This window comes from Nicotiana sylvestris, chromosome 8 (genome assembly GCF_000393655.2).
Source record: "Nicotiana sylvestris chromosome 8, ASM39365v2, whole genome shotgun sequence".
NCBI lineage: Eukaryota > Viridiplantae > Streptophyta > Magnoliopsida > Solanales > Solanaceae > Nicotiana > Nicotiana sylvestris.
In genome coordinates, this window is record NC_091064.1 from 132877647 (window position 1) to 132892931 (window position 15285).

The 15285-nt window shown below is 34.7% G+C and overlaps 3 protein-coding genes and 1 long non-coding RNA gene across 4 annotated transcripts; 2 read left to right on the forward strand and 2 right to left on the reverse strand.

Moving 5' to 3' along the window:
* Positions 1-542: 542 nt before the first annotated feature.
* On the reverse strand, positions 543-2952 carry LOC104234065 (pentatricopeptide repeat-containing protein At5g46580, chloroplastic). The gene has a single exon (XM_009787563.1). The coding sequence runs from the start codon at positions 2808-2810 to the stop codon at positions 690-692; it is 2121 nt and encodes a 706-aa protein (XP_009785865.1). The 5' UTR covers positions 2811-2952; the 3' UTR covers positions 543-689.
* Positions 2953-4500: 1548 nt separating this feature from the next.
* LOC104234149 (uncharacterized) lies at positions 4501-6480 on the forward strand. Its single transcript, XM_070154551.1, has 3 exons — positions 4501-5777; positions 6026-6320; positions 6466-6480. Exons 1-3 carry the CDS (start codon positions 4501-4503, stop codon positions 6478-6480), a joined length of 1587 nt encoding a protein of 528 aa, XP_070010652.1.
* A 114-nt stretch (positions 6481-6594) lies between these two features.
* LOC138874407 (uncharacterized) lies at positions 6595-7407 on the forward strand. The gene is made up of 2 exons (XR_011401388.1): positions 6595-6770; positions 6854-7407. It is a non-coding gene; the product is annotated as an uncharacterized lncRNA (long non-coding RNA).
* Positions 7408-8327: 920 nt separating this feature from the next.
* On the reverse strand, positions 8328-10492 carry LOC138875690 (uncharacterized). The gene is made up of 5 exons (XM_070154552.1): positions 9617-10492; positions 9384-9533; positions 9193-9291; positions 8836-8891; positions 8328-8753 (listed from the first exon to the last, which is right to left on the reverse strand). The coding sequence occupies exons 1-5, from the start codon at positions 10490-10492 to the stop codon at positions 8528-8530; spliced, it is 1407 nt and encodes a 468-aa protein (XP_070010653.1). The 3' UTR covers positions 8328-8527.
* Between the last annotated feature and the right edge of the window lie 4793 nt (positions 10493-15285).

Sequence of the window (15285 nt, forward strand, 5' to 3'; positions counted from 1 at the left end):
CTTGACAAACAGCTAAAAATAGTGCTAGATATTGGGGAAGGCTCAGTGGGCGTTTACTTCACTGAAAGTAGAACTTCTGTAGTTGGGACTGCTCTCCTAAAAAAAAAAAGAAACAGGATCATTTCATTTATTTCCTTTATAGATTTTGCATAGAGGGTACTTTCATTCATTCAATTTCGTTCTTTCTTTTCTTTTTTGTGTCCCTCCTCATCTCTATTTTTTAGAGCCAAAGTGCTTGTAATCGGGTTGGTGGCTTAGTCACAGAGCTTTAGGCGAGAATCTGTATTTGGAGCACCAATGCAGTTTACAGAAGAGAGAATTGTTGTTCATACCCTTGTGTAAAATTCAACTTTCTTCCTCCGACTCTTTAGCCACTTCCGCATCTGTCGTATTCGGGAAAGCTTGCTTTGTCCCGCTCGCACATGTGGATGCAAAGATCCGATCGGGAAAAGACCTTCCTTCCTCGAAGACGAGGAGATAAGGAACGAAGGTCTTGAATCATTTGATTTGGAAAAATTTTGTCATACAAATGGGGCAACAGGAAAGGAACACCAGATATATTTTATGCATATAAGTTCAATACTTTCTGAATGCAAATGGCTACGTAATTTCAGTTACCTAACATACATCAATCAAGTTTACTACAACCCATATTCCTAATTACTGATCTCAACTAGGTGAAATATGATCTATGCAGTTGCAGCAGCCTTTGATTGTACCCATGACACTACATCTTCGCGAGTTGCAATGAAGAAACCAGCCTTTTCTTCACTCTCTTTGAAGGGAGCAGATAGCTTCTCCACATGAGAAGCAAAGGCATTTGCCAGACCCTGTGAGAACTTGTGAGTCCCTGCTCCAGTGTTAGCCGATAACACTTCTGGCAAGGGTTCTTGACTTTGCACAATTCTAGCCAATGTTCCCATCCATTCTTCGAATGCAGTTTGAGCTGCACCAACTGATAGCGCTCGGACATTCAATCGCCACTCCTCTGGTGTCTTAGTATGTAAACCTGGGTATAGTCCATATACAGTTCCCAAGTACAGAAGCTCATGAGCTCTCTCTGGGCGATTTCTGTTTCTGCATATATCAATTAGACAATTACAGAAGGGCCTTCTGGCATCATCTGATGTATCGCTCAGTATGGACCGGAACTCTTCTTTCACAATGTCAAAGCTGGTGCTCTCATCTTCCAGCAGCTTGACAAAGGCTACCAATCTTGGGTTAGCATGTTGCAGACAAGCAAGGACCTTATCTGCATCGTTGCCCTTGCAATAGGACACAACCGAGAGCAAGCAACCACAAAGTCTGTCATCTGGCTTGACTCCTCTCTCTACTGAAGCTTCGAACACCTTAACCAAATCATCAATTCTTTTTGCTCTTCCAAAGCACTGAACCAAACAAGTGCATCCCATAACGTTAAGCTCAACCCCTACTTTAGACATTTCCTCAAACAAAGCCATAGCTTTCTCTGCATTTCCTACACTTCCATATATGTTAAGCATTGCTGTATAGCTCCAACTATCAAGTCTACAGTGCTCCGACATCCTCATATCATCAAACAGCGTCTCGGCCTCTTCCTCCAACCCAAGATCAGCACACATACTTAACAATGTATTGTACAAAATGAAGTCCATAGGCCATCCATTAGACTTCATTCTTTCCCAAAGTTCCAAAGCATCTCTAGCCCACCTTGCCTTTCCATAAATCTTGATCAGTGCTGTTAATGTCTTGGCATCGGGGCGAAGCCCTGATTCCACCATTTCCTCAAACAGACTCCTAGCCAAACCAGGCTTCCCAGCCTTTCCCATTGCTTCTAACAATGTATTATACACAACCAGATTAGGCTGCACCTCAAGTGACTTCATTTCTTGCAACACAAACCTAATACCATCATAATCCCCAGCAGCACCAAACACTTTAGCCACTACAGCAAAAGCAACAGGGTCAGGAGTCCACCCACTAGATCTACCTCTCTCATACAAGCTCATCACCTCCTCAACCTTCCCTAACTGAGCATACACATCCAAAACTGCAGAATAAGTGACTTCATCAGGCATCAAACCAGTCTTATACATCCTTTCAAACCACTCCACTGCCTTGTCAAACAGATTACACCTTTTGGCACAAGTGATAATAGTAGAATAAGTAATATTATCCAAATCAATCCCACTTTCAATCATCTCATAAGCAAGTTCCTCTATCTTCTGAAACTGCCTCCCAAACCTCAGAGATTTCATAGCAACATTATAAAAGATGGTTTCAAGGGGAAACAAATTCTGGGTCTTGATCCAATTGAAAAAAAGAAGAGTCTTTTGCCAAGGTCTCAAGCTATTAAGCACTAACAAAGCATTATCTCTAGTGGGTGGATGTGGAATATCTTCAAGAACAGCCAAGAAACCATCATCAGAGAAGTGGCAATCACTCAGCCTCCTGGCAAAGTTCTTAAGGTCCCTAATTTGAGGATTGTAAGAGTAAGAAGACCTCTTCTGACGCTGTAAAGATAGCACAGAAGGTTTAGGCCTGGTGGGGTTCACCCAAGTGGACTTTGGCTTAGAAAGAATTCTTGCCTGGTTTGGTGGGTCATCAAGAATGGTGTTGGAAAGTGGCTTTAGCTGTTCAGAAAGAGATGGGTTTTTTCCTGGAGAATCTACAACATTTGGTGGAGCTTTTGGAGATTTGGAAGTAGAATTGCAATGAATAGTGAATCTTTTGATTGCTAATCTTGATGACAATCCATAAGGCAGCTTTGTGTCTGAGGTGTAAGGTATACTGCAATGGATGTCTAGAGCAGTGGAGAATTTTGCAGCCATAGAAAAAGATGGAGAGAATTTCAGTGGAAATGCATCTATTTGGAATTGTTTATGGATATTTTGGAACCTTATCTGAATTTCAGTGACTACTCGAGTCTTGGTAGCAGGATATTTCCCTTCTATTGGAAAACCCCTGTTACGCTAAAACCCTACTAGATCTGTTCCAAAATTAATTAGGAGATTAAAATTCTTTACTAAATGGGCTGTCTGGTGAATTTGCAAATGGGCCAGTAGTTGTTCTGTTGGGGTCTTTCTCCAGGGACGGGCGAACGGCACAAATAGCCACTAAAAGCTGTGGCTTTTATTTTAAAGTTACTGTTTTCAATGTATTTAGACTTTAGTCACTCCTTTTAAAAAACTTATACCTGACTGGACGAAAATATCCTTCTGGTATAACTTATACCTACGCTATCAACACAAGCAGCAATTACACAAAGAGAAGAAGCGAGCAACAGCAGCAACGGCGATCAACTGAGGACGAACCACCATTTCTCTTCCCGATTTCAAAAATTCAGCAATCTAATCCAAAAAAACAACATAGATAAACAGTAAGTTGTAATTTCATGTGTTTCTATCAATTTTTATTTCGCTATAGTTATACTTTTTTAGATCTGTATTGATTTGATTATATATTAGATAAGAATTTGATTTTTTTTGAATTTCTGGATTGATAAATTTATAGACATCGCCTCCTATGATAATTCTGTATTCCGGACATAGTGTCTTCATTTTGGAAATTGAATTCAAAAAAATAAGAACACTATGTCCTTAACTTTGATTCTACTGGCCTCATTTTGCAAATTGAATAAAAAAACTTAAGGACAAAATGTCCTTCACTTTGTTGTTGTTCTTCTGTATACAAAGTCCTGTAGCTTGAGTTTCAAATTGTATGTTTTAATTTCTGGTTCAAATGTTAAGGACTGACAGTCCTTAACTCTTAAATACATGTTTAAATGTTAAGGACTAGCAGTCCTTAACTTTTAATTCCATGTTTAAATGTTAAAGGACAGGCAGTCCTTAGCTTTTAATTTCTGGTTCAAAAGTTAAGGACTGGCAGTCCTTAACTTTTAATTCCATATTTAAAACTTAAGGACTGGCAGTCCTTAACTTTTAATTTTAATTCCATGTTTAAATGTTAAAGGACAGACAGTCCTTAGCTTTTAATTTCTGGTTCAAAAGTTAAGGACTAGCAATCCTTAAGTTTTAATTCCATGTTTAAATGTTAAGGACTGACAGTCCTTAACTTTTAATTCCATGTTTAAATGTTAAAGGACAGACAGTCCTTAGCTTTTAATTTCTGGTTCAAAAGTTAAGGACTGGCAGTCCTTAACTTTTAATTCCATCTTTAAAAGTTAAGGACTGGCAGTCCTTAACTTTTAATTCCATGTTTAAATGTTAATGACTGGCAGTCCTTAGCTTTTAATTTCTGGTTCAAAAGTTAAGGACTGACAGTCCTTAACTTTTAATTCCATGTTTAAAACTTAAGGACTGGCAGTCCTTAACATTTAATTCCATGTTTAAATGTTAAGGACTGACAGTTCTTAACTTTAATTACATGTTTAAATGTTAAAGGACTGGCAATTCTTAACTTTAATTACATGTTTAAATGTTAAGGACTGGCAGTCCTTAACTTTAATTACATGTTTAAATGTTAAGAACTGACACTCCTTAACTTTAATTACATGTTTAAATGTTAAGGACAGACAATCCTTATCTTGGTCTTGCACTTACAGTACACCTTTTCTTAATTCTGCAAGGATTGCTTTATAACGTATGTCCTTTGTTTCCCATTCTCTTGACTTGTAGGATGGAAACAATATGCATAATAGTTGCTTTTAATGGTAGATGGACTGAAGACTATAAATATCTTGATCATCAAACAAAGCTTTTCCTAGCACCTGAGTCAATTCAGTTTGAAGATTTCGTTAAACAGATTTTTGAGCTTATTGAATTGGATAGAGAAAAGTTTGAAATAGTGATATGGTTTGATATCAACCTTGGAACAAGCAAAGGAATGCTTGTATCCAAAGATTTAGATCTTCACACATGTATAGAGTTGCTAAAAACTCATTCACTCTTCAAGAGCTGTCGTTTCATAGTTGATATTTCGGAAAGAGTTTTTGCATCAACAAGCAATGAACATGCCAACACAAAAACTCAACATGACAATCAAGAGCGATGCCAACAGATAGTTGAAGTAGATATGGTTGAAGCTCAACCATTAAATGAAGAGGTGCATCAAACATTTGATTCTATTCAAGTAGAAGGACAAAGCATTATAGAGATTGACAACGAACAAGCTTTGGGTATTCAAGTCTTAGAGAGTGCACCGGTAATCGAAGTAGTTGCTGACAAAACCTGCACTCAAATAACTAAACGAAGATCAAATTTGAAACAAAAAGAATCCCCAACTACGATATTAAGAGAAAATGCTTCTTTGGATCAAATAAAAGTCGGATCAGTATTTGACAAGAAGAAGAGCATAATTAATTGTTTTTCTAATGTAGCAATCAAAGGACATTTTGAATTCAAAGTTGTTAGATCAAGCTCAACAAGATATTCGTTGACATGCAATGATGATAGGTGTCGTTGGTGTGTGCGTGCTTTCAGAATTAAAGACTCAACATTATTCAAGATAGTAAAGCTTGAGAAAAAGCATGACTGCTCTGTTAACACTAGGAAAGCAGATCAAAGGCATGCTACTTCAAAGTTGATTAGTGGTTACATTATCGATAATCTTCGGGACCCAAGATTTGAAGTTACACCAGCTTTTGTCATGGCAGAGATGCAAAAATTGCATGGACTAGACATTGGATATCACAAGGCGTGGCGTGCTATTCAACATGCTTCCGCTTTAATAAGAGGAAGTCCCGAAGAAAATTATGAATTATTGTGTTCATACTTGTATATGATGACAAGTAAAAACCCGGGAACTTATACTAACATAAAGATAGACGACAACAACAGGTAAACAATTTAGGACATGCTGTCTTTAGCCTTGTTAACTTTTGAGTTATAACCAGAAGTTGAGGACTGCCTATCCTTAAGTTTTGAACTTGTAATTAAAAGTTAAGGACTTCCAGTCCTTAAGTTTTGAACTTTGAAATAAAAGTTAAGGACAACATGTCCTTAACTTTATAACTTGTAAATGTAAGTTAAGGACTGACTGTCCTAAACTTCGGGTATTTTAACCTTGTTTTATATTGTATTTTCAGGTTTCTTTATATGTTTTACGCATATGGATCATCGATAGCTGGTTGGAATCATTGTAGACCAGTGATTGCTATTGATGCGACTTTTTTGAAGTCAAAATATCGTGGTGTTTTAATGATTTCAGTTTCAAAAGATGCAAATAACCAAATTTTCCCATTAGCCTTTGGAATAGCAGAATCTGAAAACAACAATTCCTATGAGTGGTACTTTAGTCAGCTTCGCAATGCAATTGGGAGCCGTGAGAATTTGATTTTTTTATCAGACAGGCATCAAGCTATTGCAAATGGCATTGTAAAGGTATATCCTGAAAGCCATCATGGGATTTGCATCTATCATTTGGAGCAGAACCTAAAGCGAAGAAAGGTGAAAAGTGAGGTCATAAAACTTTTCCAAAGTGCTGCAAGAGTATACAAGCGTAAAGAATTTGACATATACATGTCAGATATTGAAAATGTAGATAAGAAAACTTATGACTACTTGATGGAAGAACCACCGGAAAGATGGGCATGTTCTTGTAGTCCACAACGAAGATATGACATGCTCACAACAAACATAGTTGAGTCGATGAATTCAGTGCTATTAGAAGCAAGGGAGCTGCCTATACTAAGAATGATGGATTTCATTCAAGTGAAGCTACAACATTGGTTTTATGAAAGAAGAAATAAAGCAGAAGGAACATTTTATGATGTTTCTTGTTGGGTAGAGGAGGAATTGAAGAACAGAATAGATTTAGCATTTACTTTGAACGTAAGTATTATGTTTTATGTTTATATTATGATTTTGACATTTTTTAACATAATGTACTCACTTATAATTTTTCAACATTGAAGGTCTTCCCTGTTGATTCATGGCGTTCTAGAGTTGAAGAAGAAGGAATAACTTTCTTGGTGGACTTAAACAAAAGAACATGTGATTGTTTTCAATTTCAACTTGATGAATTACCATGCATACATGCAATTGCAGCTATCGAGAAGAGAAACATCAAGAAGTCTGACTTTTGTTCGCACTGGTACTTAAAGGAATCTTGGCTGAAAACATATGAAAGACAAATACATCCTGTAGGACATACTGATTCATGGATTGTACCAGAGAGTGTTAAGTCACAAATTGTTAAACCTCCAGATTTCAAAGTGCCACCAGGTAGAAGGCAAAAGAAAAGGCATATTCCTGCTACCGAGCCATCAAAAATAACATTCAAATGTGGTCGTTGCAGAAGAATTGGTCATAATAGAACAACTTGTATATATTCTCCGGCACTCCATCCATTTTCAAGAAAGCATAGAGAAGAGTAGAAATATACACTTATGTTTATCGACTCTTTTAAGTTTTTGCTATAGATTGTATTCATTATTATTCTAATTTGAGCGGATGCCTAGATTTTCAATATTTATATCTTGTTACGTTCTTTTAATTTCTTTTGAGTTCAACAATTAAAAGTTATTAACAGGAGTCAGTAAGTTCAACTTGCAATTTTGAAAACGTAATGACTGTCTGTCCTTAACTTTGAATTTCAAGTTCAAAAGTTAAGGACATGAGGTCCTTAAGTTATAGTCTCATATTAAAAACTTAAGGACTGTTTGTCCTTAACTTTGAATTTTAAGTTCAAATGTTAAGGACATGAGGTCCTTAAGTTATAGTCCCATATTAAAAACGTAATGACTGTATATCCTTAACTTTGAATTTCAAGTTCAAAAGTTAAGGACATGAGGTCCTTAAGTTATAGTCCCATGTTAAAAACTTAAGGACTGTCTATCGTTAACTTTGAATTTCAAGTTCAAAAGTTAAGGATATGAGGTCCTTAAGTTATAGTCCCATGTTAAAACCTTGAGGACTGTTTGTCATTAACTACAGGAGTCCTTAAGTTTGAAATACAAGTTAAAAACTTAAGGACTGTCTGTCCTTAACTTTAAATTTAAGTTCAAACGTTAAGGACATGAGGTCCTTAAGTTATAGTTCCATGTTAAAAACTTGAGGACTGTTTGTCCTTAACTTTGAATTTTAAGTTCAAACGTTAAGGACATAGGTCCTTAAGTTATAGTCCCATGTTAAAAACTTGAGGACTGTTTGTAATTAACTACAGGAGTCCTTAAGTTTGAAGTACTAGTTCAAAAGTTAAGGACATGAGGTCCTTAAGTTATAGTCCCGTGTTCAAAACTTAAGGACTGTCGGTCCTTAACTTTGAATTTCAAGTTCAAAAGTTAAGGACATTTGGTCATTAACTTTGAATTTGAAGTTCACTTACACTTAGTCATGAACAAATACTAACAAACTCAATGGACAAATCAACAGTTGAGAGAAACAACGAAATAAATAACAAAATGCCTTGACATAACTTTTGAAATTGTAATTTTGCATAGCTGTTACAAAAAATTACGCTATGCCAACAAAACAAAATATAAGTGCCTTTTCACAAATTTACAGAATATTTCAGAACTATCCTAAACTGGCATAATTCAGATGTCACCTTTACAGCAATTTTATACAAAAATAACACCACAATTTCTTTACAACTCCTTTGGACAGAATGTTTCATTTTCACTCTCATAATCATCACCAACATTTTCTGGTGGAGTATCATAACCAGAATTTCTTTTCCATTCACCATGTGCCCAAAGATTTGCAGCAAGTTCTTTTCGAAAGTCTTTTATGTCTTCGGGTTGGAATTGCTGCACGTCCTTTCCAATCATCAGCAACTCGGCAAATTTGATCAGGAATGCACCACAATCAGTCCTAAGAGAAATGTAAGATATGCAGTGAATTAAACAATAAATCTTAAGTACATATAAATAATATAACAAATAATAACACGTACGATCCAAACATGTTCATCAAAGTATCAAGCTTTGATCCTAGAGTTTTCTTTAAATCCTGAGAAAGCAACTAAGTTACAAAGAGAAGGACATGTTTAAAACTTAAGGACAGGCAGTCCTTAAGTTTGAACTTAAAGTTCAAAACTTAAGGAAAATGCAATCCTTAAGTTTGAACTCCAAGTTCAAAAGTTAAGGACAAGAAGTCCTTAACTTTGAATTCCAAGTTCAAAACTTAAGGACATGATGTCCTTAAGTTTCATTTCAAAGTTCAAAAGTTAAGGACAAGAAGTCCTTATCTTTCAATTCCAAGTTCAAAATTTAAGGACACAAAATCCTAAAGTTGGACTAACTGAAATTACCTTGATTTCGTTCTCAATCTTTTTTTCTGATACAACAATTTTCTGATTAACTCTGGTAACTTCTGCTTGCAAATCCTTCTTAAAACTCTCTGATAATCTCTGAATCAAAAAACATAATATAAAAAAAGGTGTTCGTAAGCAAGAAATAATCAAATAAAAAACTAATACTATTCAAAGGCAGAAACACATACTCTAACAATTTCCTTAAGTACGCCTTCGTCAAATTGTGTGGAAGAAGACCTTGAGCCTTGATCTTGTGAAACTGGCTCCTCCACACAAAGAGGCTCTGTATCTTCTTCTTCCACGGGAATAAAGGGTGACACCTCAATCAACTTAAACACCTATTATATAAGAAAAACTAAACATAAGTATACATAACTAAAACAAATAAACAAAAAAAGAGATAGTAATTACATTAACTTACTTTTTTATTATGGAAATATTTTCTACAAAGAGCATCAAATTGTGGAGACTTCATTTCAGAATAACATAACATTCGAGGATAACCAACTTCTTTGAAGTTCACAAATTGTTTCTCTTGGAAAATAGGAAGTACTTCCATAATCCAGACACAAAACGCAAAAGGAAAGCCAACTAAAGTGTAGCTATCAATATCTTTTTCTTTCTCTTTCTCCTTCTGAACATCATTCTCATTTGATTTCAAGCAACTCTTCAATAATTTTAATAGCGTCTCATAAGCAAGAGAGCCCCAGTTGAAGGAAGCGCAAAGTGCATCATCGTCAACTATTTTCATTATTTGCTCCGACACATTCCTATTTTTCCTCTTGCCCATCAAAACCGACTCAACAAAATAGAGTGTTGCCAACTTCAAAGCATCATCATCACTGCCAGCAAATGATGAAGTTGTACCATGTGGGCGACTAGAAATAAAACTATACAAATCAGCCAACTCAATTTTGTCCTTTCCAGGGAAATAGACTCTTAAAAGCCTATTCTCTTTCTCATTTAAACCTTTCATGTCAAGCGACGAATAAGACTTCAAACCAGTAATAATATGGAATGCATCACGAGTAAACTTAATATCGCGGTCAAATACCTTGAAGGTCATCGAATCAGGTTCATTACTAACAATTTCAGAAAGCAATACACAGTGCATAAGTTTACCCGAGAACTTCACACTTTGTAATCTGAAGAAGTTGCCAAAAATACTTTCCCTCAATTTCTTCCATTGGCTATTCGACAGAAAACTTTTAATTGTTTCCTTATATTGAAAATCTCCTTTCCAATATACCAGAAAATTACGCCAATCGTCAAAATCAAAAAAATGATCGCCTTCCATTATAACACTAGAAAAGAAGGAAAAACAAACAAAGATTAGGACTTAACTTAAAATTTCAAGTTTAAAAGTTAAGCAAATACAATCCTTAACTTTAAATTTTAAGTGCAAACGTTAAAGAAATACAGTCCTTAACTTATACTTTCAACTTCCAAAGTTAAGGACACTTAGTCCTTAACTTCAAGTTTCATGTGCAAAAGTTAAGGACAATAAGTCCTTAACTTTAAATTGTAAATGCAAAGGTTAAGGAAATACAGTCCTTAACTTATACTTTCAACATCCAAAGTTAAGGACACTTAGTCCTTAACTTCAAGTTTCATGTGCAAAAGTTAAGGACAATCAGTCCTTAACTTTAAATTGTAAGTGCATAGGTTAAGGAAATACAGTCCTTAACATATACTTTCAACATCCAAAGTTAAGGACACTTTGTCCTTAACTTCAAGTTTCATGTGCAAAAGTTAAGGACAATCAGTCCTTAACTTTGAATTCCAACTACAAAATTTAATGTCGTTTCTTCTTTACATTTAATGAACACAGTTAACTGAAAATTCATAATCAGTAAGCTTATGAATTTCTACGACTATTTTTATGAAATATACCTACATAATCAAATATATTGAATCAACCACAAACACATTTCAAATTTCACACACTAAAAATTTATCAAAAACAGAATCACACAAAATATACTACACTGAATCAACATATAATGCTAATTTTTGAAATTTCACACATACTTCACACGGCATTGAACCAACTTACAAATAAAGAAAAACGAAAATGCATAAAAAAATATATTACCAGTCGCGATTGACAGAAGATGACGGAGAAGATGAAGGAGCAGAAGTTTAACTGAGATTGCAGTTTGCATACGAGGAAGATGAAGAAGCGCAAAACTCTGAACGAATGAAATAAGGGTTTTCGTCGATTTTGGGATTATACAAGAAATAGAGAAAGGGTAATTGTGTCTTTTCCCCCTTAGTAGTGGCTATTTTTGATAAGCATTTTAAATAGTGGATAAAAATTAAATACACCCTTATTTAGTGGCTACTACATGCCATTTTCACTCCAGGGACCCCATCTAAATAGCATGTGCTAGCCAGTTTTTGGATTGATAATTAAAAAATATTTAGCATTTGCAAAGTCATTGAAAAATAATTGTTATTTTATGTGGACATAAAATCTGGACTAAAATTTCTTAGTTGAAATACGGAAAGTTCCAGTATAATAAGCTGGATGATGGAGCTTCTGCTTATAAACTTCCAGCTAAGGGTGTACATAGGTCGGGTTGATTTGGATTTTGCAATTACCACACCAAAGTAATTGTGTAGGGTTATTAAATATACTAAAAAACCAAACCAATAAAACTCGGTTTTTTCTCGGGTTTTCAAGTTATTCGGGGTTTTTTCTGTAAAATCTTCATAGCACAAAACATATAACTTCTGCTCAAAATATTTCTATAATCCTAGTAAGATACAACTATATATGGTATTTTCCAAGAAAATAATACAAAATATGAGATGTGTTATGGCATTATCCTAAAATATTTAACAATAAAGACAATAAAATTATATGATATAAATATTATTGATTAGAAAGCCATAATAATAATAAAATAATCTAAAAGTACTAAGTCATGCTAAAATAAGTAGACTAATAAGGGATTGTTAATTACATGAATAAACTCTAAAGAAAAAATAAAAATAAATTATGCATTTTTATCTAAATTATTACAAAACAAAAAATAGATATTCAATACATTGCCGTTCTTAGTATTGAATTGAATGTCTTTTGTTAACATTAGTATTAATTTAATTTTTGTTTGGGATTTTGTTAGCATTATTTAAGTTACTAATATTAATGACTATAAAACTTATTGGAACATTCAAAAGTTCTAAATTCAACCTTGAAATAATACCTTAAAAGATAAAATTATGAAAAAATTTAAGAAATATTTATAAATTACATCACAATAAGCATATTTATATATTAAATATATCTAAAAAATTTATATATGTAATATCGGGTTAGTTTGGTTTCGGTTTGACTTTCTTTAGTCAAACCAAACCAAACCAATTATGACCGGGTTATTTTTCCAACACCAAACCAAATCAAACCAAACCATAGCCGGGTTTTTTTTCTTGGTTTGACTCGGATTATCAGGTTGGTGCGGTTTGTCGGTTTCCTTTGTGCACCCTACCTCCAACATATTATGTTGGAACTCTAGCACATTACGAAATTCTTGAACATTATACTAGAATCTCATATATAAAAATTCGAACTCCAAGATAATAGGCTGGAACTTTTCCAAAATTTCTAAAAGGTTTCTGTTTAGATTTTATTTTTACATAAAAAACAGTTAAATTTCAATTCTTTTTAAAAATGTGATAATTTTTAATTAGCAATTATAAATCAAGATATTTCTGATTTTTTTCGAGAGACCCATTGTTCGGGGGGAAGTGCACAAATACTATTTAAGCTATAAACAAAGTTCAACAACATTTTTTGATATAAATATTTATCCATGATGATAAGCTATAATTACGTATTTTAGTCGTTTATTACACTCAAATTTACTGCACTTTAGTTGAGTTAGCGTTTTAATCGTTAGTGTTTTGCACTAATTGTGTGTTTTATGCCTTATAGGAGTGATTCCGAGCTATATAGATGTTATGGAATGAATTCAAGTGATTTGGATCTTTGAAGTCTGAGTAAAAGCCCAAGGAATTAAGCCGGGATCGTATTCGGGGATCAATGGATAATAGAGCATCAAAACGATAAATAGAGTAGGTATATTATGCACTGTCTAGTAAAATGCACATAAATTTTTGCTCAAAGCTCCATTTGAGCTCTACAATATATGGTTGTAAATCTAACTCAATGGTCTATAACTATTATGTTTTACGTTTTTCCAAATTCCAAACATAATAGGGTGAAAAACGCGGTCGAAATCGTGGCTTCGGACCTGAGGTGGGCTGAGGCAGTAGACTTGCCAAATACCGCGGCCGTACCACGCTCGGGCCGCGACCGCGGGCATCCAGGCCGGGAAACTTGTCCTTTTTGCGTAGGAGAAGGTATAATAGTTTGATCCCGACCCTACTTGGTATATATGCATGGAAAAAGGGTATTTTGAGGGGAGGAGACCAATTTTTGACACAGATTCGACCTAAGGAGGCAGAGACACAATAGGAGCAAGGCGGAGAATTCTTCTACGAGTTTTTCCTTCCTCTTCCTATTTTTTCATTGTGGTTATGACTTTTAGTATTGTAGTTTTACATACTATTATGAATAGCTAATGTGTTATCTAGGGTTTTGATAGAACCTTTTGTAGGATAAATTCTTGTTATGTTTTTATATAATTGAGCCGTTGGATTTTTCTACTTGTTCAACTACGTGTTTGTTGTTGTTGATTGAATAGACATCAATTGACTGTGCCTATTTAGTGTGTAGTGCTCGAGAGAGAGTACATATTTAGGTAGTTGTTGAACAACGTCACTCCTAACGTATGTGAGAAATCAATACAGTGGGTTTAAAGGCAGGTTTAGAAATAACAAAGCCTTGACGTGGTCATAATGAGCGATTAGATAAAGTCAAGTAGCGTAGTTCGAGAGAATATATCTAGTAAATTATTGTAGTTGTTCGAGAGAGAATTACGGCATCTAAAGTGCTCACGATCAGTAGAGAATACATTGGCAAAATTGTAGGGAACATAGCTAGAAGGATTCCGATAATTGAGAAAATCATAACTTTAGACCTCCTTAATTTAGTCTCCAACTCTTTGTCTCGTTAGTTGATAATTTTACGATTTTCTAGTATTTGCTAGTTAATTAGTTAGAAATATTAATCTCAATCTTTATAATTTGGAAAATTGTTCAAACTTATCTTTTTAGTGATATTAAACAGATATAGCTAAGCCTTAGTTCTTTGTGGGATTCGACTCCGTACTTTTAGACCGGATTATATTTGCAGCGACCACATATCCTTTTTAGGACTAGTGTTGGGCGTGATCAAATTTTGGCGCTGTTGCCGGGGAACTAACGGTGTAGTTGTAGTTGTATATATTGCTAGGGTTCAAGTTTGAACTTTTTTTTTGTTTTTTTTTTTTGTATTTTTTATGACTGTTGATTTGAGAAACATGACATCTTGGAATTATGGGAATTTAGGTGTAGATAATTCTACTATTGATCCTCATATATATTGTGAAGGAAACCACCAGTATCAAAATTATCAAAATATTCCCGAGAGCGAGTTATGTGCACCAACTCAATCTTATTTGTGGAATGTGTGTGATGGTAAAAATGGTCACTTTAATGGTTGTACTTATATTTCTTATCTTCCCCCAACCCCTTACTATGATGGTTCTACCTTTTCTTGTGAAGTTAATAGGAACAAAGAACCTGGGTATGCAGACCTGAAGGAGATCAAGGTTATGTTAAAGTGTCTTCTGAAACAAAATAATGAAAAACAATTGCAGATAGAAAGGCAAGAGGCAACTATTCGCAAGTTGGAGGCTCAATTGAGTCAAGTGGTTGGAGCTTTTAATGCTCAACAAGCCAATATTGATGATAGTATCCAAGAAGAGCATGAATTTGAGGTGTTAATTAGGGAGGTCGGAGTAGAATATCAACAACCTAGCCAACTATAATTTGAGGATGTCAATGTTGAAGAAGTGAGACTAGAGTCAGCCAAGGATATTGAGGATACAAATTTTGTTGACTCTAGTATCATTGATGTTGGGGATGCTGAAAGTCCTGAAGTTCATGTGTGTGAGCGCATTGGTTCTCTCTCCAAATAGT